Source organism: Sturnira hondurensis, unplaced genomic scaffold (assembly GCF_014824575.4).
Source record: "Sturnira hondurensis isolate 20B ecotype Veracruz unplaced genomic scaffold, ASM1482457v3 Scaffold0004136, whole genome shotgun sequence".
Taxonomy (NCBI): domain Eukaryota; kingdom Metazoa; phylum Chordata; class Mammalia; order Chiroptera; family Phyllostomidae; genus Sturnira; species Sturnira hondurensis.
Window position 1 is genome coordinate 54388654 of NW_028076767.1, and position 25885 is coordinate 54414538.

At 37.0% G+C, this 25885-nt stretch overlaps 1 protein-coding gene across 23 annotated transcripts in view; it reads left to right on the forward strand.

Moving 5' to 3' along the window:
• Positions 1-25885, forward strand: part of BAZ2B (bromodomain adjacent to zinc finger domain 2B) — a 382453-nt gene that overhangs the window by 324542 nt on the left and 32026 nt on the right. For all 23 annotated transcript variants that reach the window (XM_037044636.1, XM_037044615.1, XM_037044614.1 and 20 more), the window contains 7 exons: positions 4717-4857; positions 7494-7748; positions 8667-8881; positions 9698-9772; positions 10606-10849; positions 18062-18124; positions 18981-19125. In XM_037044636.1, the coding sequence (XP_036900531.1) occupies positions 4717-4857; positions 7494-7748; positions 8667-8881; positions 9698-9772; positions 10606-10849; positions 18062-18124; positions 18981-19125 (1138 nt within the window). The remainder of the gene's footprint in view (positions 1-4716; positions 4858-7493; positions 7749-8666; positions 8882-9697; positions 9773-10605; positions 10850-18061; positions 18125-18980; positions 19126-25885) is intronic.

Sequence of the window (25885 nt, forward strand, 5' to 3'; positions counted from 1 at the left end):
ATTTGGATGCCTTTTACTTCCTTTTCTTGCCTGATCGCTGTGGCTAGAACTTCCAATACTATATTGAATAGAAGTGGTGAAAGTGGGCAACCTTGTCTTGTTCCTGATCTTAGTGGAAAAGCTTTTAGTTTTTGCCCATTGAGTATGATGTTGGCTGTAGGTCTTTCATAGGTGGCCTTTATTATATTGAGGAATGCTCCCTCTATTCCCATTTTTCTGAGTACCTTTATCATAAATGGGTGTTGTACCTTATCAAAAGCTTTTTCTTCATCTGTTGATATGGTCATATGATTTTTGTCTTTGCTTTTGTTTATTTGGTGTATTACATTTATTGATTTGGGTATATTGAACCATCCTTGCATCCCTGGGATGAATCCCACTTGATCATGGTGTATGATCTTTTTGATGTATTGTTGGATGCGATTTGCCAAATTTTATTGAGGATTTTAGCATCTATGTTCATCAGTGATATTGGCCTGTAATTTTCTCTTTGTTGTGTCTCTATCTGGCTTTGGAATTAGGGTGATGCTGGCTTCATTAAAAGAGTTGGGGAGTTTTCCCTCCTTTTGGATTTTTTGGAATAGTCTGTGAAGAATAGGGGTTAGCTCTTCCTTAGAAGCTTTGTAGAATTCTCCTGTGAAACCATCTGGTCCAGGGCTTTTGTGTGATGGGAGTTTTTTGATTACTTCTTCAATTTCATCTGCTTTTATTGGCCTGTTCAAGTTTTCTGCTTCTTTTTCATTGAGTTTTCGAAGATTATATTTTTCTAGAAATTTGTCCATTTCACCTAGGTTTTCAAATTTCTTGGCATACAGTTCTGCATAGTAATTTCTTACAATCCTTTCTATTTCTGTGGTATCAGTTGTAATCTCTCCTCTTTCATTTCTGATTGTGTTTATTTGGGTCCTCTCTCTTCTTCTCTTGATGAGCCTACTTAAAGGTTTGTCTGTTTTGTTTATCTTTTCAAAAAACCAACTCCTGGATTCATTGGTCCTTAGAATTATGCTTTTAGTCTCGATGTCATTTAATTCTGCTCTGATCTTACTTATTTCCTTCCTTCTACTTGCTCTGGGCTGTCTTTGTTGTTGTTCCTCGAGTTCTTGCAGGCATCAGGTTAGGTTGTTTGTTTGAGATGTTTCTATCTTCTTTAGGTAAGCCTGTATTGCTATGAACTTCCCTCTCAGGACTGCCTTCACTGTGTCCCATAAGCTTTGGGTTGTTGTGAGTTCATTTTCCATTGTTTCCAGAAGCTTTTTGATTTCTTCCCTAATTTCAGTCTTGACCCATTCGTTGTTTAATAGCATACCATTCAGTCTCCATGCTTTTGGGTGTTTTGGTTTTTTTCCTGTGGGGTTGGTTTCCAATTTCAGTCCCTCGTGATCAGAGAAAATGCTTGGTATGATTTCTATTTTCCTGAATTTGTTGAGACTTGTTTTGCATCCTATCATGTGGTGTATGAAAGTATATATACTTTTGATGTATACAAAAGTATAGTGTTGTAACTAGTAGGATCTGTGGGGGAGGGGAGGAGGAAAGTCGAAAGGAGGGGTGGTCAGTTTTAACCTTGTATTTCCAGCCATCTTGGCTGTTTGCTTTGTTCTGCTTCTCAGCATCTCAGCATCTCTGCCTCTCTGATTCCTCCTCCTCCTCCTTTCCTTCTTTTTTCCTCCTCCCCCTCCTCCTCTCCCCCTCCCCCTTCTTTTTCTTAATTGTTGTCTTCATCACCATCACCACCATCCAAGCAATGCTTCAAACTGATTACAGTCTTTTCAACACATCTGCATCACACAGTGTGTGTGACTAGAGTGTAGGTAATGCATTGAGAATCATGACCTATGAGACCGGAACTGTGTAGGGCTAGATTGTAACTGTCTTTATATGCTCTTTAAAGTATTAGTTGATTTTTGAGTGAACTCTAGAATATCTTACTCTTTTTGAAAGTATCTCTGATTTTTGAAAGATACTCCTTTGAAGTATCTCTAATAGGAGACAAGAATGGATGATTGTCTTACATAATAACTATCCTACAAATTTCTATGATTTCTTAGAAATACCCATTTTATTCTAAAAGCTGATGTCACTTTATATTCTACTTCATTTTATACCCATTCTTTTTTTTTAAGATCTGTTTATTTTTAGAGGGGAAGGGAGGTAGAAAGAGAGGGAGAGAAACATCAGTGTGTGGTTGCCTCTCACATGTCCCCTACTGGGGGCCTGGTTGCAATGTGCCCTGAATGGGGATCAAACCAGTGATCCTTTGGTTCGCGGGCCAGCACTCAATCCACTGAGCCACACCAGCCAGGGTGCCTTTTTTTTTTTAATTCTCACCAGAGAATATGTTTATGGATTTTAGAAAGAAAAGGAGAGAGATTGAAAGAGAAAAAGCAAGAGAAACATCAAAGAGAGAGAAACTTTGATAGGTTTGCCTCCCATAGGTGCCCCAAGTGGAATCAAACCCACAACCTAGGTATGTTCCCGGTCAGAAATTGAACCTACAACCTTTTGATGTATGGAATGACACTGCAACCAAGTGTGCCACCCAGCCAGGGCTAGCCATGCTTTTTAATTAGGAAAAATATTGTATCACTAAGTAAAATGATCCAAGAGTATAACCCATATTTACCTCATGGCATTAAGTGCATTCTAACTCCTTCCCTGTCTGCATCTCCTTGAAGTTTTTATGCACCCTCAGATTGTCAACAGTGTGAAATTCATACAGTGAAAAGAGCTTTAATGTCACATGCGTCCTTTCTCTCATTTTGAAAAAAAATGGTAGCCATTTTCAGCAGTTTTTAGTGAATAGTATTCTTAATTATATTTGTAATTACTATAATAAACATGATGAAGAATTCTGGATTAGTCCTACATAGTAGTAAAATTTATACCAGCTACTTTGAAATCTGAAGAGACATTTAATACTCTCTTTCTATTGATGATTTTAATTCATTATTCTGCTGAGTAGCCAAAAAGTTGTTTGCCTTCTTTGAAAAAGTTCTTAGACCAACATTTCATGTGCTTGAAAAATGGAAATCTAATTCTAGAAAGAACTGTTCTATTCTGCCAATGATAATTTGATATGAAAACCTATATATAGTCTGTTGTGGGAATGTCACATACACTGTAATTGTGTGTGTTTTGTCTTCAGACCCTTGGAAACTGCTTTTAGTTTATAATTGCTAAGATTAATGGAAGAATTTCTTTGGTGTCAATAATCTTATAATATAGCTTTCTTATCATTTCCATCCCAAACATCTGTGTGAACGAGTAACCTAAAAATTTAGAGGCAGAATAAAAATGAATACTTTACCTTGAGTATATTGTTCAAAAAGGCTTCCTTCCCTGGCCTCTGACTCTGTATTGTAATATTCAGCAACTACTCACATCTGCAACCTGTGCTACAGTCTTGAAACTACTAGCAACTCCTTAAGCACACTGTGCTTTCTCAACTCCCCGCCTGGCACACCCTGCTCCACTTCTCTCCGTGTTCCCCTTGGCGCGACCTGCTCCCCCCCCCCCCCCCCGCCCGCAGTCATCGTGTGGTCTTACTTGTGTTCACAGACATGGAGATGATTAAGATGTGGACAGAAATGCCAATATAGTACTGGAAGCAACAAAAATGTTAAGAAATTTTAAATATTAAAAACAATGAACATGTTAAAATCAGGGAAGAACTATGAGAATTTGAAAACTTGGTCCTGGGGTGAGGTGGTAGTGTTTAATCAAGACTTAGATGTGCAGGACGGGAGTGATGGTCCTGTGACTGGAGTGCGCCCGTATAAGGAGATCAGGGAGACGTGCATCAGGAGGAGGAAATGTAAAGCGACAAAATATAAAAATGGGCCATAATTTGGAAAAATAGAGTACTGAATTCCAGAATAAGGAGTTATACTTTATTTTGATAAAAATTAAGAAAATTGAAAGACTTTTAATTAAGAAAAGACATTATCAGCCTTATGAAAGTAAGCCTATCATTAATGTATCAGATGTGTGAGGTCGGTTTAAGTTGACTGATGATTCTACTGTTATTTCTCCTCTAAATAAATAAAAATTGTATTTGAGACATGAAAATAAAGTAATGGCACTGATATTATTGCATTAACTATCTTGACTTTTTCCTACTGAATGTCATCTCTGCAACAGGGTGAAAAGATGATTGTTTTCATATTGTTGCCATTGTCCAATATATCTTGAAAAACTTTGGAATTGTCTTCATAATTCATTTTGCATTCTCTTATGTGTCTCTTATAGTGGTAAATAACATTTATATTTCATGACAAGGGTTGTTTTAAGACTACTTAATCGCTTTGAAAGAAATTTTGCATAGTCAAATATTGTTTCCATTCTCCTGCTATAATTCCTCCCTTGCTTCCTGGAGCCACAGAAAAATTTGTCTGTTTATTGTTATTCTTTTATTATTGTATTATATTCTATTCTTGCATTATAACCTTGGAAAAGATTGAATAAATTTTGCATAATAGAATAATCTGTGTCCAATACAGTATTTATACTCTATATAGTCGTTGGATTATTCAGAGGGTGAATACAGTGAAAACCAGTGTCATTGTTTCTGTGTAATTCCAAGTGTATTCCTAAATCTCCTGAGGATTCTATTGATGAAAATAGTAACAATTTGATCACTTTTTAAGTTTTAACTGGAGTTGTTCAAACATATATTATAATTAAAGAAAATAATGTGGACATGGTTTTCTTTTTAAGGAGAAAGAACGGTTGAAACAAGAAAAACGTGATGAGAAAAGATTAAATAAAGAACGTAAACTAGAGCAACGAAGATTAGAATTAGAAATGGCAAAGGAACTAAAGAAACCTAATGAAGACATGTGCCTAGCAGATCAAAAGGTAATTTATTATGTAAACCATTTTTATTGTATTTTTCCATCACCACTTAAATTGCCTCTGTATTCTCTTCTACCTCCACCCACCCCCTGCCCCCTGCAGCCACCAGACTGTAGTCATGTCTGTGAGTTTTTTTCTTTTGCTCAATGCCCTAACCCCCTAAATCCCCCCCCCAGAACTGTCTTAAACCTTTTTATTAATAAATTTAACTTTTCCTCTGTTCTCACTTGATTCTCATGGCCAGAGCTACTACCATTGTGAAAGCCTTCATTTTTAACTAGAACAGTGGATTTCCGAGTTTAAGTCAGTCTGCCTTTCCTGGATGAACAATGATAAACCTCTCTAGAGCTTTTGTGTGGATAGTGGCTGTTCTTGATATATAAGTGGTGTGCTGCAGACCATTTTAATTGTCAGTAGAAGTACTGCAGAGATCTACAAATGTGGATTATAAAAGTTGATAAGATTTCTATTGTTTCTATTTCCATTGGTCATTCCCAGGCATTTCCGTACAGAAAGATCTAACTCCTCCCCACACCCTATAGATATTTAAGTTAGAATGTATAATTTATAATCTCCTTCAATGCTTTAGTAATGGTTGAGTATGTTTACTCCATGCTGGGCACTGTGTTAAGTGCTTTATATAGAATCTCACCACAGTGAGAATCTCTCCAGTCCTGTGGAGCTGGTATTTATGCCAATTTACAGATGAGAAAAGTGAGACACAAAGAGGTAAAAGAACTTACCCAAGATTGCACACTGTTACATCAACCTGGTTCCGAGCCTATGTTTGTTAACTAAGAGTTTAGGACATCTTAAAAGCCGAGAAATGCATCCAACTGAAGTACCTCATGTGTGTTTTTCTTCCACCCTGTTTCACAGAAATACAATGTTGCTGAATACATAAAAGAAACTTAGAGCAAAATAATCATCATTACTGGCATGATTTTACACACTTAAGAGTAGAAATCAATTATGTTTGACTATAAATAAGAAATGGTATTTTTAGGTAATTGTATCAGTAATGCATGTCATCTCAATAACTGTCTCAGTAACATTATTTGATCAAGTATCTATATTTATTTATATGCTATATTCATCTGATACACAAATATGATTGTTTCTTGGTTCATGTAAGCTCTTTTCTGAAATGCTTAAAGCAAACTTTTAATACCCTATTAGGGATTTAATTAAATTAATATTCTATTTAAAACTTTTAAAATAAAATGAAAGCATACATACTAATTTTAGTCAATTGGATGTATAAAATTTCCTAAGTGCAGAATGGGTATATACGTTAGTTAACACATTTAAAAAGCTCAGGATGAGTCATTTTTTTTGACCCCAAGTTAGCTTTATTTTCTTGCATCTTTCATTTTTATTTAAATGCAGATGTACTATATCAAACGTATAAATTCATTGTAAACTTAGGTTTGTTAGCTTTGTTATATAAATTTTAGAACCATGTGGTTATGCGTATGTTTAGAATGAAAGAAAACTCAGAACTAAATGGTTTTCAGATGGGTGTGTTAAGTGTCGCCCTGCACCGTGCCCCCACACAATGTCAGCATGAAAGTCTAACATCGAATAACTTTGGTCAGCTATCCAAGTAGGTGCCGGGCAGGGGGACATTTCTGAACAAGGACCAATTTAGATAAATAGAAATACAAGTCACAGTTTTTTTCCAACCAAAATTTTAAGTACTGTTATTGAATACCATTCATGGACAAAAATGTTTTTAATTTAAATTACCTATTTGTTGTTTAAACATCCATGACAACTGTTACTACAACTTAGTCATTAAATTGTTAATATGTGGGCATATTTCTAGCTTTAGTATTGAAACACAATATAGTATTAACATCGCACTACGTACAGGAAATCTAAAGACTGAGTTGCAGTATAAAGCAGTTCCTGGTGTAGTTATGGGTTCTGGCCATGTGGACCTAGTAATTTATCAGCATTCATTAGCTAAAGATGGTACCAGTCTTCCCAGCCTTGCAGCCCACAGGTACACACTGTTCATTTGAGCTACCCAAAAGTGTAAATTATAAATTAGTCTCTACACTTAGTACATGTTCTCTACTAAGTATGCCCATGATACTTTAGAAATGTGTTTCCTTTTTTAATTGAATTCATTGGGGTGACATTGGTTAATAAAAGTATATAGGTATCAGGTGTACAATTCTATAACACATCATCTGTATATTGCATCGTGTGTTCAAGTCAAATCAAGTCTTCTTCCATCACCATTTATCCCCCATATCCTTTTCTCTCTCTCGTCACCCCCTTTCCCACTGGCAATCACCACACTGCTGTTTGTGTCTGTGGAAATGTTTGTTAATGTTATCTAAATTTTTGATCCAGTTATATAGCCCATGCTTTATCAATATGTTGTAAGTTAATTAAAGTTAGTGTTCTCTTTTAGAGAGATCTAACTTTATATTGTGTTCAACCAAAACTTGTCGATGGTTACTTGAAGTCAACATCGTAGTCTTAATACCCTGGGGCTGCAGAAGTGTACTCAGGGAACTTACAGTCCCAAGGGAACTCCACCGTGCAACACCAGAGAAAGAGAGATAACAACTTACTTTGCTTCAGAAGATACTAAATCACAGCTTTAAATCTTATATTATTTTCAGCCTTTGCCAGAGTTGCCTCGTATTCCAGGACTTGTTCTCTCTGGAAGTACATTTTCAGACTGCCTCATGGTAGTGCAGTTCTTACGAAACTTTGGTAAAGTTTTGGGGTTTGATGTGAATATTGATGTTCCAAACCTGAGTGTTCTTCAAGAAGGACTGCTAAACATAGGGGACAGCATGGGTGAAGTGCAAGACCTGCTTGTGAGGCTCCTCTCAGCTGCTGTATGTGATCCAGGTCTAATTACGGGATACAAGGTAAAAACATGTATATGTTTGCTTTAAATTTGTATTATTAGTGTATTGATAGCTGTTTGTAACATATTAGCTGAAGTTTGTACAGAATGATCCAGTTTTTTCTATATAATGTTAAATGTGTATTACTTTAAGTTACAGTTGGTACACACCTAGAAAAATCTGCTTTATAAAGCCCAAGGAAAGATTATTCCCCAATTACTTTTTATTCCTCTAACTTTCAGCAAAAACCAACTTCATTTAAGAAGATACTAAGTGATATTAAGAAAAACAGAGTATTCACAAATCATAAAACAATTAGAACTTATGTGTGCCTTCTGAAATTGTACTGTGTTCTCTCTGAATCACTGTGGGTAACTGAGGCTATTCAAGGCACCTGCAGAGCAGCATGTTACGCCTCTGTACTGCTCATTGTATACTCAGTAAATTCAGTTAACTTGATTCCAAGTAAGATACATATTTAGTCAGCTTTGCTATAGGTAGTGTTGTAGAGAGAGATGCACCCATTATCCTTCATCTCCTTATCACTCCATATACCAGGTAGTAAAATCCATGATACCATAGAGCCAGACAACACAATAATAGTGCTTTGAATCTCCTGTTTCTCTCTCCCGAATGTCCGCGTAAAGCCTTGGGGTAGTTTCTGCAGTGAAAGGGGGTCTGGTAGACGATTCCTACTTGTGAGTTTATACACTCTTCTCCCCATCTGACTTTGAACCAAGAGTTTGGAGGAGGAATAGAAAGATTGCAAGTACTTGAATTGTCTATCATCTCTTGCCTATTTTTATCTCTACTTGATCAAAAAATGTGAATAAAGCTGTTCTCAGTAATATATAAATTATATGCCAGCATTTTTAAGTTATATTGTCTTATGCTATGAATGGATATGCCAATACTGATGAAAATGCCAAACTTTTGTAGGCCAAAACAGCTCTTGGAGAACATTTGCTGAATGTTGGTGTCAATCGGGACAATGTTTCCGAGATTTTGCAGATTTTTATGGAAGCCCACTGTGGACAAACAGAGCTTACTGAAAGCCTGAAGACCAAAGCTTTTCAAGCTCACACTCCAGCACAGAAAGCCTCCGTCCTGGCTTTCCTCATCAATGAACTGGCCTGCAGCAAGAGTGTGGTGAGGTACGCCTAGAGCCAGACTCTTCTGGCTGCTCTTCTCTGTTTTGAATTTGTCTTACCACAAAGTAATGCAGATTGCTTATAGAACATTTCGAAGTTATAGACTAGCACAAAGAAAAAAATTTAAATTATACTTAATCTTCCCATTGAGAGAAGACTTTTAGTAAATTTTAATGTATTTCTTTGCAGTCTACTGAAAAGAAAATGTGCATCATACTGTATTATATAATAGTTGTAACCTATTTTTATGTGTACACTGAAATGTAAAAATATTGTTTCTTGCTGTAGTCCCAGGATCTAGCACTGTTGGAAGAATCCAGAATTTTTGTTTTCTTGACATCTTGTAATGGTAGATGACTACTAATTTTCCTTAGTATCCATTCACATAATTTCTAGATACTTGGTACTTACTATGCTCTAATGCAACCTTAATATTATTAGTTTATTGATGTATTAATCTGTACTTTAAAAAATACTTAATCTCATTTAAAAGTCAAAGTAAGTCTTTCGCTAGTATTTTAAGATTTGGTGAACAAATCCAAGTTTATTTTGTTTTTGCTATGTTATAGTTTTTAATTATGTTACTTTTAATTCCTTACCTCTTTAGGAAAAGGATCAATCAAAGTATTTCAGAGTCATGTATTTCTATTACTGGTGGACATTTTAGCTATGATAATGTATTAATATAATTTTCCTTCTTTTTTGTTATTCATTATAATCACCATGTTCACTTACTAAAAACTACATTAATTTGCTTACCAAATTAGTGTATTGCGAGATGGATTAATTTATGTTTTCTAATAATTTTTGCATTGCCAGCGAAATTGACAAGAACATTGATTATATGTCAAACTTGAGGAGAGATAAATGGGTGGTAGAAGGTAAACTTCGCAAGTAAGTCCTATTTTATTAAAATTAATATACTTTTCCTTTGTACATGTTCCCCAGGAAAACATATAAATTGGAAAGATAGAATTTAAACTTTATTTTGTCTAAGAATTAGAAATGATAAAGCTTAAAAGTAAGATATGAAATTTATAAAACTCAGGGCCAGAATTTGCAGTGGAAAAAGATATAGTGAGATTTATTGAGCTCATACAATTCAAATTTAGAAGAAAGTCTATTTGTCTTTTTTCTTTCAAAGGCGCCAAGTAATTACATTTTCTAAGGTGGTTGTTGCTATCAGGTTACTTTTGTCATAAATAGAATCTGTTTGGAACTACCACCCTTTTTCCTAATTGCTTTCTAGTTAAAATTTACTTTTATAAAGCATGTAACATACTCAAATATATTCAGCATTAAAACTTAATTAGCTTCCTGCCAGGAAATATGCTGAAATTATTCAGCTTCTATGTTAAGAAGGTGGTTCTTTGTGGTAATTCGCATTGAAATTTATTCAGTCTGATAGTAGGGATCAGGAATTGTCACTTGGCCATTGCTAGAATTAGTCTTCTCAACTTTCTAACATTTCCTTTTTTTAAGTGTTCTAATTCCAAAGAGATACCTAGAATTATTACATTTAATACATTGTGTAATTTCATACATTATTACAGTTAATACATTGTGTAATTTCTAAAAACACATTTCTTAAATTTTTATAATTCTAATTTTTATTATCATTGATTTATTGTTTACTGTGAGAGAAATAAAATATCATTAGATTCTTTTGCTTAAAACTCTTTGAAAAGCTCTTTCCTTTTGTATCATCATTTTATATATATTTAAAGGCTCAGGATCATTCACGCTAAGAAAACAGGCAAAAAAGACACTGCAGGTGGCATTGATCTTGGAGAAGAACAGCATCCTTTAGGGACACCCACCCCAGGGCGAAAGCGAAGACGAAAGGGAGGAGACAGTGATTACGATGATGACGACGACGATGATAGTGACGACCAAGCTGATGAAGATGATGAAGATGAAGAAGATAAAGAAGACAAAAAAGGAAAGAAGACTGATATCTGTGAAGATGAGGTAAGAAAATTTAGGGTGATTTGAATATTTAACTAAGACTGCATAACACTGAACAGTAACACAGAAATGCTGATTTGAAAGACCATGTGCCCCCCTGTGTTCTTTGAACACTCTTACAGTAGCCATGATTTAGAAGCAGCCCGAGTGTCCATAAGCAGATGATTGAACAAAAAAGCTATGGTACATTTTTATAATGGAATATTACTTGGTCATAAAAATGAAGGAAATCTTATCCTCTGGAGACCTGGAGAGCATTATTCTAAGTGAAATAAGCCAGTCAGAGAAAGACAAATACCACATGATTTCACTCATATGTGGAATTTAATGAACAAAATAAACCAATAGGAAAAATAGTGACAGACTCATAGATAGAGAGCAGGCTGATAGCTGTCAGGGGGTTGGGTGGTGCTCGGTGAAGGGGATGAAGGGATTGAGTGAAAAAGAAAAAGACTCATGGACATGGACAGCAGTGTTGTGATTGCTGGGGGGAAGTGGGCAGAGGGAGGGGTATAGGGGTAATAAATGGTGATGGAAGGAGAGTTGACTTGGGTTGGGAAATACCCAATACAGCGTACAGATGATGTCTAATAGAATTGTACACCAGAAATCTATATAATTTTGTTAACCAGTGTCACTCAAATAAATTTAATAAAATGGAAAAATGTAACACAGAATTTGGGGTCAGATGGATTCGGGGTTTAATTTTATTTTGACACTTGTTTCAGTTTCTTCATCTGAAAACTGAGTATTATAATATTCACATATATTTGTGATGGGTGAATAAATATTGAATAGGCTGCCTAGAGACAGCAGGCACTTATTTGAATAAAAAAAGTTAAGGTTTTTTTTTACGAACTAGGATTTTATACTTTTTTGGTGATAGGAAGCTATTGAAGGGCTTTAAGTAAGGGAATGACATGGTCAGACTTGATTTCTAAGTGGCTCACTGTGTAGCTCTGTGGAAGATGGAAAGAGATTTGGGTAGTGCAGAATCAGAGGTGGGAAGATTAATCGGGAGATAGATATTCGATAGTTCAGGTGAGTTGTAAGGGGTCTGAAACCAGATCAGTGGTAGCTGGGATGAAGGGGGGGGAATAGGATTCAGTGAATATTTCAGAGGAAGAATGAGTAGTATTTGAGATGGACTGTGCTGGTTGAAGGGGAGGTAGGATTAATTCTCACCTGTCTGGTTTGGGAGATTGATGCGCTTGTTGCCCTTACCTGAGATAGAGAAATGAGGAGGAACAGAGTAGATAGGTGATAGGGGACAAGGGGAGGAACAGGTTATTGAAGACAGGAAGTGAGGGTGGGTTTATTTTAGACATGTTGAGTTTGAGGTACCTATGTAGAAGTTCAGCATTCAATTGGGTTTAAGAATCTGAAGACTGAAGAATAATTCAGTCTTGAAAATATTGATGTGGGTGTTACTAGCACACAGACAATGGCTTAAAATCATGGGGCTGATAAGTTTGCACGAGATAATTGCTTTAGTGAATGGAGTAGTGGACTGAGGTTGGGACCCTAGGAACACCAGCATTTAAGAGAGCCCAGAAGGCTTATTGTTGAGAATGGGACAGAGAGGTGGGAGGTTCCTGTGGGGAAGCAGAGTTAGTGATTCACTAGAACACACAGAACTCAGCGTCTGGTCATGCTGGGTCTATGGATTATTACAGCAACAGGAAACAAAGCAAACTGGCAGAGAGAAAAGCCATGTGAGTCAAAGTTCAGAGGAAACCAGACTTAAACTGCAGAGAGTTTTTTTTCCCAGTGACATCATTCAGCAGTGCTCCCAGCAGGGTGTGGTGATACATGTGCAGTGTGTGTACTAGTGAAGCTCAGTAGAGACTCACTGCCAGATCTCTTGCTGGGTACTGGGCATAAAGACATCCTCTCTGCAGCATGTACCAAAAGTCCAGACTCCTGAAAGAAAAGCAGGTGTATAAACCATTGTTAGCACAGTTTAGGTCTAGTGAGCCCACTTTATCAGTGAGGGTCTGGGGTCAGGGAACCCTCAAATCCAAGTTCCAGACACCAGCTGAGTGCCATCCTTTCAAAGGGTGGTAGTCAGGTCTGCAAATTTAACTCTTTTCTACATGTGGAGTAATAACAAAAATCAAGAAAAATTGAACATTGCAAAAATGATGGTGTAATAAACAAACATTAAGGCAACCAAGTCTAGTGTGATGAGGACTGAAAGTTTTCAGTGGATTTGGAAACATAAAGGTCAGCACCATTTCATCAGAGGGGTGAGCCAGGCTGTGAGCTCGAAAACAGAAAGGGAGAAAGTGCAGACGGCTGTTTCAGGCACTGTGCCTTGGAGGGAAGGTGGTTCCTGGATGGGGACAAAGACCAAGGACTCTCCAGATGTGGAAAGATGAAGATGATTTTTAGTTGAAGGGAAAGAGTTGATAAAATTAGAGAGGGGGGCTTAAAAATTCAAAAGAAGAGGGGAATAATTAATGATGTAAGTCCCTAAAGTTATGGGAAGGCTTTCAATCATGGTAAACGGGGGAACTAGCTTTGCAGAGCAGGCGAAAGGGAAGGAGGCAAGGTTATAGGGGTAGGTGCGTATGTGTGTCTGTATGTGTTTGAGGGAAGCTACCAGAAGCGATGGGAATAGGCATGTATAAAAGAGAGATTAAAGCTGAAGTTTACCTTTCACCAAAAAAGAATTCTAGAAATATTGCCCTGGACAGTGTAGCTCAGTTGGGTGATCTCCGTCCCTCAAAATAAAAGGTTTGATTCCTGGTCAGGGCACATGCCTGGGTTGTACCTTTGGTGCCCAGTCAGGCCGCATGCAAGACATAACCAACTGATATTTCTCCCTCAAGCTTATGTTTCTCTCCCTCTCTTTCTTCCTCCCTTCCTTTCTCTCTGGAGTCAATAAAACAAAAAAAAAATTAAGGATTCTACAAATATTTATGGGGCTATAAAAAGGTATTCAAAGAACAAATATACAACCTGTCACTCCTGCCCTCAATGCCAGGGGTATTCAGCTAAGGAAAGCTAGAAACAACTCTGTCCTTTCTTGCATCAACTCAGTATTGCTAGAGAAAGAAAGAAGGCCTGGAGGGATAGATAACTTTTAAAGATTTTATTTATTTATTTATTTATTTATTTATTTATTTATTTATTCATTTATTTATGGAGAGGGAAATGGAGGGAGATAGAGAGGGAGAGAAACATCAGTGTGTGTTTGCCTCTTGAGTGTCCCCTACTGAGAACCTAGCCCGCAGCCCAGGCATGTGCCCTGACTGGGCATCAAACCATCAGCCCTTTGCAGCACTCAATCCACTAAGCAACACCACCCATGGCTAGATAACTGTGTGTGTGTGTGTGTGTGTGTTTAAGATTTTATTTATTTATTTATCTTTTAGAGGGGAAGGAGAGAGGGAGAGAAACATCAATGTATGGTTGCCTTTCGTGCATCCCCTGCTGGGAGTTGGCCTGCAGGGAACCGGCCTGCAACCCAGGCACGTTCCCTGACTGGGAATTGAACCGCGATCCTCTGGTTCGCAGGCCCGCGCTCAATCCACTGAGCTACACCAGCCAGGGCTTTGTTGATGGAATATGTGAAAATACCTAATCAAGACCAATGATACATTATGGAATCAAATTTTTTACTGAATCTGGATAATAATGTAGAGATACTTGTAAGATCACATACTACTCAATTCTCTTTTTTTTCCAACCTTTTTATTTAATTATTTTTCAAGTACAGTTTTCTGTCTATTACTCCCATCCCATCCCACTCCCGTGCTCCCCCCTCCCTCCCATTTCCACCCTTCTCAGTTGTTTTCCATGTATCCTTTATATATGTTCCTCTAAATCCCTCTTAAGTAAAAATATCATTGAATGTAAAAACTTTTATAAATGCCTCCCCAATGTTATATTTTAAACCAAAATGATAAAAATCACTTGAGACTACATTGCAATTTCTTGCAGAAAGTATTTCATAATGTGCTACTTTTTAAAAAATCCTCACCCAAGGACATTTTTCCATTGTTTTTCTAGACAGGGAGGGGAAGGGGGGTAGGAGAGAGAGAGACATCAGCTGGTTGCCTTCTTGTATGCACCTCGACTAGGGGTCGAAGCTGCAACCCAGGTACGTTCCCTGACCAGGAACCGAAACTGAGACCTTTCAGTCTACGGGAGGATGCTCCAGTTAACTGGGTCACACTGGCCTGAGCATAATGTTGTACTTTTGAAACCACTTGATCATATACTTTTATTCCATTGCAAATAATGTGAAGGGTATGTAATTTGGTTATTAACATTGTGATTACCAAAACAAAAGACACCATTTATAACCAATCTACTTTATTTGGCGAGTGGAGCTGTTACCACAGCAGGAATTAAACTTTTCTAATCAGTGTTAATAAGCTTTTCACAGAATTGGCATCCCTCTTCAGCACTTAATATTACAAATTGTTTTAAACTGTTGACTCATAACTTGACATCATGTCATTGAATTTCAGTGTATTTCACTGGGTAGTTATCCCACTAAACTAGAATTTATTCACAGAAATTGTTTCATCTGGCTTTCTCTTTTCACATGAATTAACAAACCATGCATTTTTAAGGGAAATAAAAACTAAATTCTCATTAATTATTTAAAAATTATTAAAGTTTTTTAGACCAGATGTGTCATTTAATGTAGTATTTTATCTTTTTAATGAGTGTTGAATTATAGAATTAATTATATTGTAGGATTTAATTGATGAAGATCCTAGCAAATGTATATCTTGTTATTAATATGAGAAAACTTCTAAAACTTTTAAAAATAATAAATATTTTGATATCTAAGAGGCCAAATTAGCATTTCCTTTAAATGAATTGAGAGTTTTGTGTTTTTCAGACCATAAGATGCACCTAGGTTTTAGAGTAAAATAGGAAATAAATTTGAAGCAAAAATGTGGTAAAATATTTAATAACATAAATATCACAATATTTCACCAATGTAAATGTAAACCTGCATTCAGACTATAAGATGCATCCCCCTTTTCCTCCAAAATTTGGAGGGAAAGGGGTGCATCTTATAGTCCAAAAAATATGGTAATCTTTGTAATGAAGAATTGGTAGCCACTTAACCAATTTTCTAATAAAATTTTAATTATTTAATGAACTTGATTGATAAGATAGGCACATTATTCCCTCAAAAATAGGTTTGGCCTCTTGATTAAAGTATAGGTAGAGTGTCTGTTAAACTCCTTAAAAACTAATTGCAGGTAACCTTTCCAGTGAGAGTCATGTGTCCCTTTTGCCAAGTCATAGCCCTTTGTCTCAAGACAATTCCCTCTTCTCCTCACTCCTATTCCTTCAACATATGAACTGTTTCCCTCACACTTAGATTTGTGTTGAAACTTATGTAAGTGTCAACCTTGAGAGTAGCCATGTAAATTCCAACATATAGGAGCATATAATGGCCTTCTCTTTTGTTTGGGAAACTGGAGAGAACCATGGCTAGAATTGATTCTGTGATAAACTTAAGTAGACATTCTGTTTCTTTTGCATCATAGGAAGAATCTTGGAAATGGCAGTCACTTAAATTGGCTGATTTCTAGCAACTTTGATGTCTTCTTTCAGATATTTGTAGGGTGAATTGTATTTCACAAGAGAAAATTATTAAACACTTATCACTTGAGAATCATATAGATATAAGAATGTCTATTTCATATTCAAGACTCAAGGGTCCCTGAGGTTGTTGTCTTTTAAGGTTTCTTTTAATCCCCAATAGAAATCATGTTACTGTTAGCACAAGTAACATGCTGAAGTGCCTTTGTTACCTCGTCCCCTAAATTAGGATGAGTGGTTAAGGGATACATAATAGTAATACTTTTGAGGTTTTCCTTGCACTTTTATGGGGGAGATAATCATACTGGTCTGAAAATATCTGTTCATGATTTGTTGTTAGCTGGGCTTATAGAAAGTGAACATCAAAAACAAGTTCTAATTTTTTTAAACCTAAGATGTACCTTCAACTTCTCATTAAAGTACAGTTTGAGAAAGAATATTTATACAATGTGTGTCAGCAGCTCTGCTACTTGATTTCAGATCTGTTCTTGTTTAGTTCTCACAAAAAAACCCATGTCACAGGCAATGCTATCACCAATTTGCACTTAAGGGGAGTCTTAGAAGAGTAAGGTAGTTTGCTTACGTGACACAGTGTGGCTGAAATCCAAAGAAGCACATGTACCTTTCATTCCTTTATGCTTTTCCTCTGAAACATAATTTAGGGTTAGTTTTCCTATATTCATTGCCTAGAGCAAAAAATTTTATTTAATCAGATGTAAACTTTCCATTTATTAAATTAGTTCTATGTATAATATTCAAAATATAACTTAACCTTCTTTGCTCTAAAAATGACTTTTTCAGTTTATGGTCCCAATATTTTGCAGTCTTCCAAATTTAAACCCTTAACATCATAATTTACTCCTTTTTTATCTCCCTCACCCCTCTCTGCTTCATATCTATGAGTTGCAAGGGCTTTACAGTTTTAACTATGTTATATCTCTTATTTTTTTGGTTTTCTTTATTTCTTTTTCCCTAATAAGGCCCACACAGCCTGTCTCCCTATTTAATCACTGCAGCAGTCTACTAACTAGATTTGGTAATTCTAGACCTTTCCCTGCTCCAGGCCATGTTAGACCTATTACCATATTTATCTTTGTGAAGCTAGTTTTGGTGTTCAATCTCCCTCAAAGGATCAGTGCAAAGCATTCACAGCACTAAATGGTTTACTGCTAAACTCATCTTCATCTTAGCTCCCAGATTACCTCTTTCTACCTTTTGTGTCAAGATATAGCAAACTTTTTCTGGTATGCCCTGCCCTCTTTTCTCTGATCAACCCATTCCTAAGCATTATTCGGTAGCTAATTAAAACATAGCCTTTCCCACATAGCCTCTCTTGGTATAGATTTCCCTGTAGACATCATCTTACCCTCCCCTGAACTCTCTGGTTCTGAATCTCCACCTCTCTGAGGGAAGACCTTACAGCTTCCTAATGTTGAGTGGTTTTCCCCTTTTAGTATAATGTTTTATGTGTTCCCCTAGAGGTTATTAGTCCATAGAAAGCAAGAACTGACTCCTGTTCACTTCCATAGGGCCTGTTTTAGTGCTCTGCATATAGGAGGCTTTGATTCGTATTTGCTGATTGATTGAACAAATGAATCTTAAAAATGGGTACATGACACTGTATTTTGTTTTGAACAGGATGAAGGTGACCAAGCAGCAAGTGTTGAAGAGCTAGAAAAGCAGATTGAAAAACTGAGTAAAGTAAGCACTTTCAGATTATAGTTTTTATCCTTTTTTTGCAGTATTTTAAAAATTGGCCTGTATGAGATTAATTTTCAGGCTGCTAACAAGCTTTTTATAAGTAATTAGAATGAGGAGCTCTAGAAGCATTCTCAGTTAAACCTTACAACTTTAATGCCAAAGTTAAAAGCCTGCTTCTTAAGATGGGGCACTAAACTTAATCAGGACCTATAGTCTTCAGCTCTTCATTTAAATTTTTTAAAAATCTACAAATGTATGGTTTTATTTCTTAAAAATAATTACTTTTAAAATTTACTCAAATTTTATGGTAGTAGTTTCAGCATCTTATGTTTTATTTTACATGGGTATTTGAATTTTATCTGAATTGAATTTATAAACTGTATTTAGGTACTTTTCATTAAAACTTGAATTCCGGTGAAGTTAACATTGTAACTAACTGCCATTAGTGAAGTTTAGATGAACTTCTTATTAAAAAATGAGTTTGTAAAAGTATTATGAAATTAATATGAGACACCTGTATATTATATCAATATTAACTTCATCACAAATTTATCTCAATACTTGATCACATTGTTTGTTATCAAGTATAGGACATGCTACTTTAAGATACCTGATAAAGTAAAACTTATCTTTTTAACTTCATGGCATCAAAAATATTCCAGTTACCCTCAAAATGATTTCAATCTATGTAAATGTTACCGAAATTGAAATCAGACATGTAATATTTAGTTCATTTGCTCTCTTTTCCCAATAGTGAAATTTATCTGCTCTAAAGGCATAATAAGGGTAAAGTTACTTGTTAAATTTCAAAGCACTTAACACCCATATGTTAACTATATACATCGTTTTTTAACAGCAACAGTGTCAGTACAGAAGGAAGCTCTTTGACGCTTCTCACTCTTTACGTTCGATGATGTTTGGCCAGGATCGTTACAGACGCCGGTACTGGATTCTTCCCCAGTGTGGGGGGGTTTTTGTAGAAGGCATGGAGAGTGGTGAAGGTAGGAAATGTTAAATCTATTACAAAAAATATAAGAAATCATATTTTTGAAACCTTGTTACTCCTTCAATATATTTTGTGCTTCCGGAATCCAATTTGCTTTATGGATAAATGTTATAACACTTTGACTCATATTTCTTTTGAACTCATAATGCCCCTTTTATTCACAGATATTCCTTCTCTGCCCATGATGTTTCTTTTGCTGCTTTTTCCGACATCAAACATACACTATTCTTTTTCTGACTTAGTGGACAAAGATCTTCACCAGTATTATCCTTTATAGCTTCTGCTCCATTTGTCAAATTATCTAACATGTGCTTTTTTCTTTAACCTTGGCAATAAGCATCCATCCTGACAGTCTCTCTGGAGGTAACCTGCTCGACTCTGAGGCTCCTTTAATCATCCTCATTCATCTTGAGCTCTTATTCATGTTTGAAGTTTGCGATCACTTCCTTTTCCATTAAACTTCCTTTTTTGAGTTTTCAGTTACCACACATTTCTTGATATTCTGTCCTTTTAACTATTCTTTTGCTGGTTTCTTTTCGGTTGCATTAACTAGTACAGTACATAGAGCAGTTCTGTGCTCAATTAAAAATCTTAAGTTGAATTTTTCAGAACTCTGTGACAGGGCATTTCAAAATATTTAAATTCTGATATGGCCAAAAGTGTTCTATGAGTACTTATGAGTGTCATGATGTAGCTATTGCCCCATGGTGGTACCAGGAGGCAAAAATTTCTGTAACACATTTTTTGAATACCCACAATGTGCCAGGCATTTCTGGGCACTGTAGAGGTTCACAGATACATAAAACACAGTCCATGCCATGTGGAAGTTTACGGACCCATTGGAGGGGAGAGGGGATTCATTAATCAGACAGAATTTATGCAAAGCAGTTGTTTTTAAGCTTTTTATTTTTAGCAAAGGAACCACCCTTTTTAAAAATAAAAATTTTACATTGGCAATGGGCAGCAGTTAATGAAGTAATGCATGTAAAGTACTTAAAATACTGGCTGGCACATCAGCATCGGCATATAGTAGACAGTGTTTTGCACAATAACACATTTTCTGTGAATTCAATTTATATGAAGTAAGAGTATGAAATCATGTTCCAGAGTGTGTGAGAGTCAGGCTCTGCCTTCCTAGGTAGGAGTTGCTGATGTAATTAGGGACAACACATGGAAGATTCAGTTACATTTTATTTCTTTTTAAAAATTGACGTAAGTGGGTCAGCGTGTTGATTTACCAAAATGGTGCAGTACTTAATTCTTTTAATTGTTTATCTAAAATATTTTCAAGTATAGAAAGATAAAATGATAAATAAGTAATAAAAAAATAATCAATTAAAATACTAAATAAATAACTAGCTCTGTACAGCAAAGGAGATCATCAACAAAATGAAAAGGCACCCAACTAAATGGGAGAGAATATTTGCAAATCATATATCTGATAAGGGGTTAATATCCAAAATATATTAAGAATTCATAACTCAACAGCAAAAACATTATTTATTTACAAAACATGCAGATCCGAATAGACATTTTTCCAGACAAGTCATACAGATGGTCAACAGGTACATGAAAAGATGCTCTGCATCATTAATCATCAGAGAAATGCAAATCAGAACCACAGTGAAGTATCTCACGCTTGTCAGAATGGCTACTACCAAAAAGACGAGGAATACCAAGCATTGGTAAAGATGCAGAGAAAAGGGAACCCTAGCGCACAGTTGGTAATGTAAACTGGTGCAGCCACTGTGGAAAACAGGATGGAGGTTCTCCCCCCAAAAATTTAAAATGGAACTACTATAAGACCCAGCAATTTCACTTTTGTAAATTTATCTCAAGAAATCCAAAACACTAATTTGAAAAGATATCTGCATTTTCATGTTCATTGTAGCATTATTTGTAATAGCCAAGATATGGAAACAACTTAATCTATTCATTGATGGATGAACAGACGGATGAATGAATGGATAAAGTAATATTGTATGTGTGTGTGTGTGTATGTACACACACACAATGAAGTACTACTCAGCCATAAGAAAGAATGAAATCTTGCCATTTGTAACACTGTGTATGGAACTCAAGGGCATTATATTAAATGGAATGTTAGACAAATACCAAGTGATCTTTTATGTGGAATCTTCTTTTGTTAAAAAACAGACATAACATTCTCCCCACCTCCAAACAAAAAAAGCAAAGTCATAGGTACAGAGAACAGATTGGTGGTAATTGATGGAGGAGGCCTAGGGAAATGGGTAAAATGTACCCTTTTGGGGGGGAATTAGTTTGAATAAATTGTTTAAATGAAACATCTTACAGAGAACCCCACTGTCTAACAAAAATAGCATTGTTCTGGGTGGTGTATTTGGGGGAACTCCTAGCCTTTCTAGACAACCCTTCGTCCTGTAGAGTTGCTTTCCAATCCACGGGTGGCTCTGGAGGCAACCCCATGAAATGTCGGAACTTAGCAAATTGGAGGGTAAGGTCAGAGCCATCAAAGTGTCTAAAGGGCTCAGAACAGGGAAATGTCATGTAGCCTACTCAGCATTTTATTATAATTTTTGGCATACATCGTCATCTCCACCAGTAGACTGAACTCTTAAAGGCAGAGACTAATTTAGGCAGGGAAACTACATGAAAATACCTGGGAGCAAAGTAGAGATTGGATTGGGGGGGGGAAGGGGTGGAGAACTCAGTGGTATGACCATTCTAGTAACCTAGGTAAGAAGCATGGAGGCCCTGAACTCAGGCACAAACAGAGAGACAGGTATCTTAAAGATAGAATTACTGCAAGAAATTATTGAATATGATGTAAGAAAAATGGAATCAGAGCAAATTTTATGAATTAATTCTCAGTAGAAAAATTGGGATACTTTTTTTCCTTTTTAATATTTTTTACTTTTTTATTACAGTTGGCATACAATATTACATTAGTTTCAGGTATACAGCATAGTGATTAGACATTTATATAACTTAGGAAATGATGACCCCAATGAATCTGGTATCTTATCTATCTGCCACTGGACATCATTATTGTAATATTATTTCCCTCTGCTGTATTTTAATCAGAGGACTCGAGAGGAAGTTTGTTTGAAATGAAATTAAAGTTTCAATGTAGAAATATAATTTTCCAAAGATTTTATTTATTTATCTTTAGAGGGGAAAGGAAGGAGAAAGGGAGAGAAATATCAATGTATGGTTGCCTCTTGTGCGTCCCCTGCTGGGAACTGCCCTGCAACCCAGGGATGTGCCCTGACTGGGAATTGAACCATGATCGTGTGGTTCCCAGGCCTGCACTCAGTCCACTGAGCTACACCAGCCAGGTAGAAATATAATTTAAAGTGACAAAATTGTGAGTCATTGAAGGTGAGAAGCCTTAGTAACACTTAAGAAAAAGTAAAGCAATGTCCAGGCATGTGGCTTTACCTTAGCTATAATAAGAAGCACCCGAAAAGCTACAAAAACAGAACAATACCTGAGCTGTACCCTGAACTAATGAAATATTCTTCAGTTTGGTTAAGGGCCACATCATTGTCAGCCACCTGGGCATGTAAACTTGAAGTTATCTAGGACATATGTAGAACATCAGCTTTTCCCTCAAAATGTCAGTAGTCAGTCTTCTTTGCAACACTACTGAAATCAGTTCTTTATCAACACATACCTCCATTATTTCAGCTGTCCTTGACTTCTTTATATATAGTCCCCTCTTTCTGTTAGGTCTCTACTCTAAAACTTTGGATGTCTCCCTATCACCTGTAAGTTGATACAATAAATGTGTATGTAACCTGGCATTCAAGGCCTGCTTATAGAGTGAGGATACAACCACAATTTAGAACTGTCCGGGGTAAAGAGAGAAATTAAAATTGTTCCTCCTGTAGGTGTAGCTAGCAAGTATCATCTGGAAAGCAGGCAAATGTGGACATTTGTATCCATGAATTCATCTATAATATGAACAACAGGAACCTCCCGTCCACCTGTTGGAATCATGACGGGTACCAAAGAAGGAGAGGAATACTGAGGGGACCTGGCATACCGTATATTTTTCATTTCTCGTCTTTAATTCCAGGATGCCAAAGAACTTCACTGAAGTGAAATGGTGTTGTTCAGTACCCTTCCCTGAATCTGTTCTTGTTTAAGAAGTGCAGTCTCTTTCTCCTCCAGGTATGCAACACTGTTGCACAACCTTGGCAGGCTTAAAAGTACAGCTGGGTTTTGGCAACATGCCTGGTCAACAGTTATAGAAGCTGCCAGTAGAGGTCACAATAAATATGTCTAGATGATAGGTGGACATGCTTGTGCAGGATTTAAATATCCCAGTATTTTTCCATGCCAATTATACAATTTGATGAAGGAACAACTAACTAGAGTTCACGCAAAAGGTCCAAAAGCCTCTGCAGGGACTGCGATACTGGTGTTTCGGCCATAGATAACACCAAATCTCAACCACAATAAAGGAACTTGTTTGCATTCTGAAACAGGAAATTCTTGGTCCCTCATTTCTAGCAAGCTCATAAATGTTTGAGGCCCTTCTTTCTTGCATAATAAACTGAGGAGCATGGTTAGCACCGTCTCCTGCAGTGGGACCAGGACTGAGCTCAGCCCTCGTCCTTCTGTTTGGAAGATCCCAATCAGGGGCCAGAGAAGCCCGTCTTCAGGAGGCGAATTAAATTCACATGATGGAGCTGATACTGTGAGTATTCCTACCCTTGAACTCATTTCAAAATAGTCAAGATGATGTAGGAAACTTCCCTCGGTTCTATTCTTCTGGTCATTTTCTGAGATCTGGAGGCCGTGAGATCTTACAGAAGGTTATGGAGCTGAGATTTTGTAGCTCTAATATCTGAAAGAGATTCCTCCCCAGAGACCTTCTCCACCTAATCTTCTGGCAACTCCCTTTCTCCTAACAACTTCTCAAGCCTATGAACCAATCACTCATCTTACAGGCTTCTTTCCCACATTCCCACATTCTAAGAATACACAATGCATCAGCTTCTCTCTTACCAATCCTTGTTTTTTGGTGTGAGATAGCCTCTGCAAAAAACCCCAAAACAGCAACAACAAAAAAAAACATAGTGTATCTTCTCCTTTCTTTGTTCCTTTCTCGTGTATTTCGTGCAAAAACCTGTGGCCCTTATTAGGTTCTCCCTTTCACTTTCCTCCCCTAATATGGGGCTTATATGACCTAAAAGAACTGAGATCATCCTTACTCCCAGTGAATTACCACTGGTCACAAGGAGAAACCCATCCACCCCTGTGGTTTCTGGGTGCTCCCCTTCCAGAAACCTGTGACATCAGGACTTTGTTGGACACCAACCGTTGTATAAGATGCATGGTCACAAAGACCACTAATAACAGACAGTGCTAATAGCAGCAAAGTCTGTCAGTGAAGGCAATTTATAAGCAGAGAAGTAACAGTTCACGGCTCTCCCAGCTCCTGTAGTGGTTCCACAGGACTTGGATGTCTGACCAGAGCACTCTAAGAGACAAAATACTACATATCCCCTCCTTGCACTGTGTTTAGGGGTTAGTGTGAGAAAGGGTGGAAAGTCCTTAAAAGATCTTGAAACAGTGCTTGCGGGTGTGCATCCCAGAAGTCAAAGCCTACTGAGGACCCCGAGAGCAGCGTTGGCAGTAGCTGCTGGAGGCCCCGCTGTTCTCCTGCTGGCCCCCAGGAAAGTTGGGAAGAAGAAAGCCCCGGTGGCCACTCAGCTAAACAAAGGAATTTTCCCCCTTAAATTCACTGTCTTTTTTTTTAACCTTTTGGGGTATGTTAGCTTGTAGTTGACTTACTAAGTATTAGAAGGAAAATGAAACAAGTTAATTGTATGTATATACTGTGCTGTGAAAGATACTGTTTTATTTGACATTAGGGCATGGTCACAGCCTTAGTAACCATTTTATTCTTACAGCCTCAGGTCTATAAGAAGAAAACGTGATTCCTGTTAGGGATATGGGGGGATCTTACCTAAAGGGTAAAGGTGTTATGGTATCAGTCATCTTTCTAAAAATGCATGGGTCACACTGGGAAGGAACAACTCTATATAGACAACTGGGTGAATCTGCTTGGCTTCAGTCTTCTCCACAGTAACAGCAAGATGTCTCTTAGGAACCAGGTTGGTGTAGCACCACTGACATAAATACACTTGAGGAGCTATGGAAGTACACTCAAGATTACACCTTTGAGTCCTGGAAGAAAGCCCTTAAAGAGACACCTATATTCTAAACGCCAGTGTGTTTACATTCCTTGCATTCTTTATTTGTTTCACTTAGAGTTTAGTAAAATCTATTAGAAAGTTTTAGTCTGCTTCACCCAACTAAGAAGAGCCATAGGAAAACTTTTCTCTTGACGTGAGAGTGATGGACCCCTAGGGCCCAGTGATAACTGTGAGGTGAACAGAAATGGTTCCAGTTGATTCTGGTAAGGCTCGTGAAGACATAGTCTCTTTCTAATAGCAAACTCGCTCCTTTTAGGATTTGTTTTAATTGGGAAATGATGGCATTTTCTTTGTTGTTATGCAGCTGTAGTTACTACCAGGGAAATTAATCAACTGACCGGCACTCCCTGTTGCATCTCTTGCTTGTCTTCCTCTTCCTTCGTCTGCTGTAAAGGTGTTTATTACAGACTTCCGCCAAGATGGAGGCATAGGTTGAAACACTGTGCCTTCTCCCACAACCAAGTTTGAATACAACAAAGGTTTGGAGAACAAAGACACAGCCAAAGAACAGAAAATTGAATCATACGGAAGTCCGACAACAAT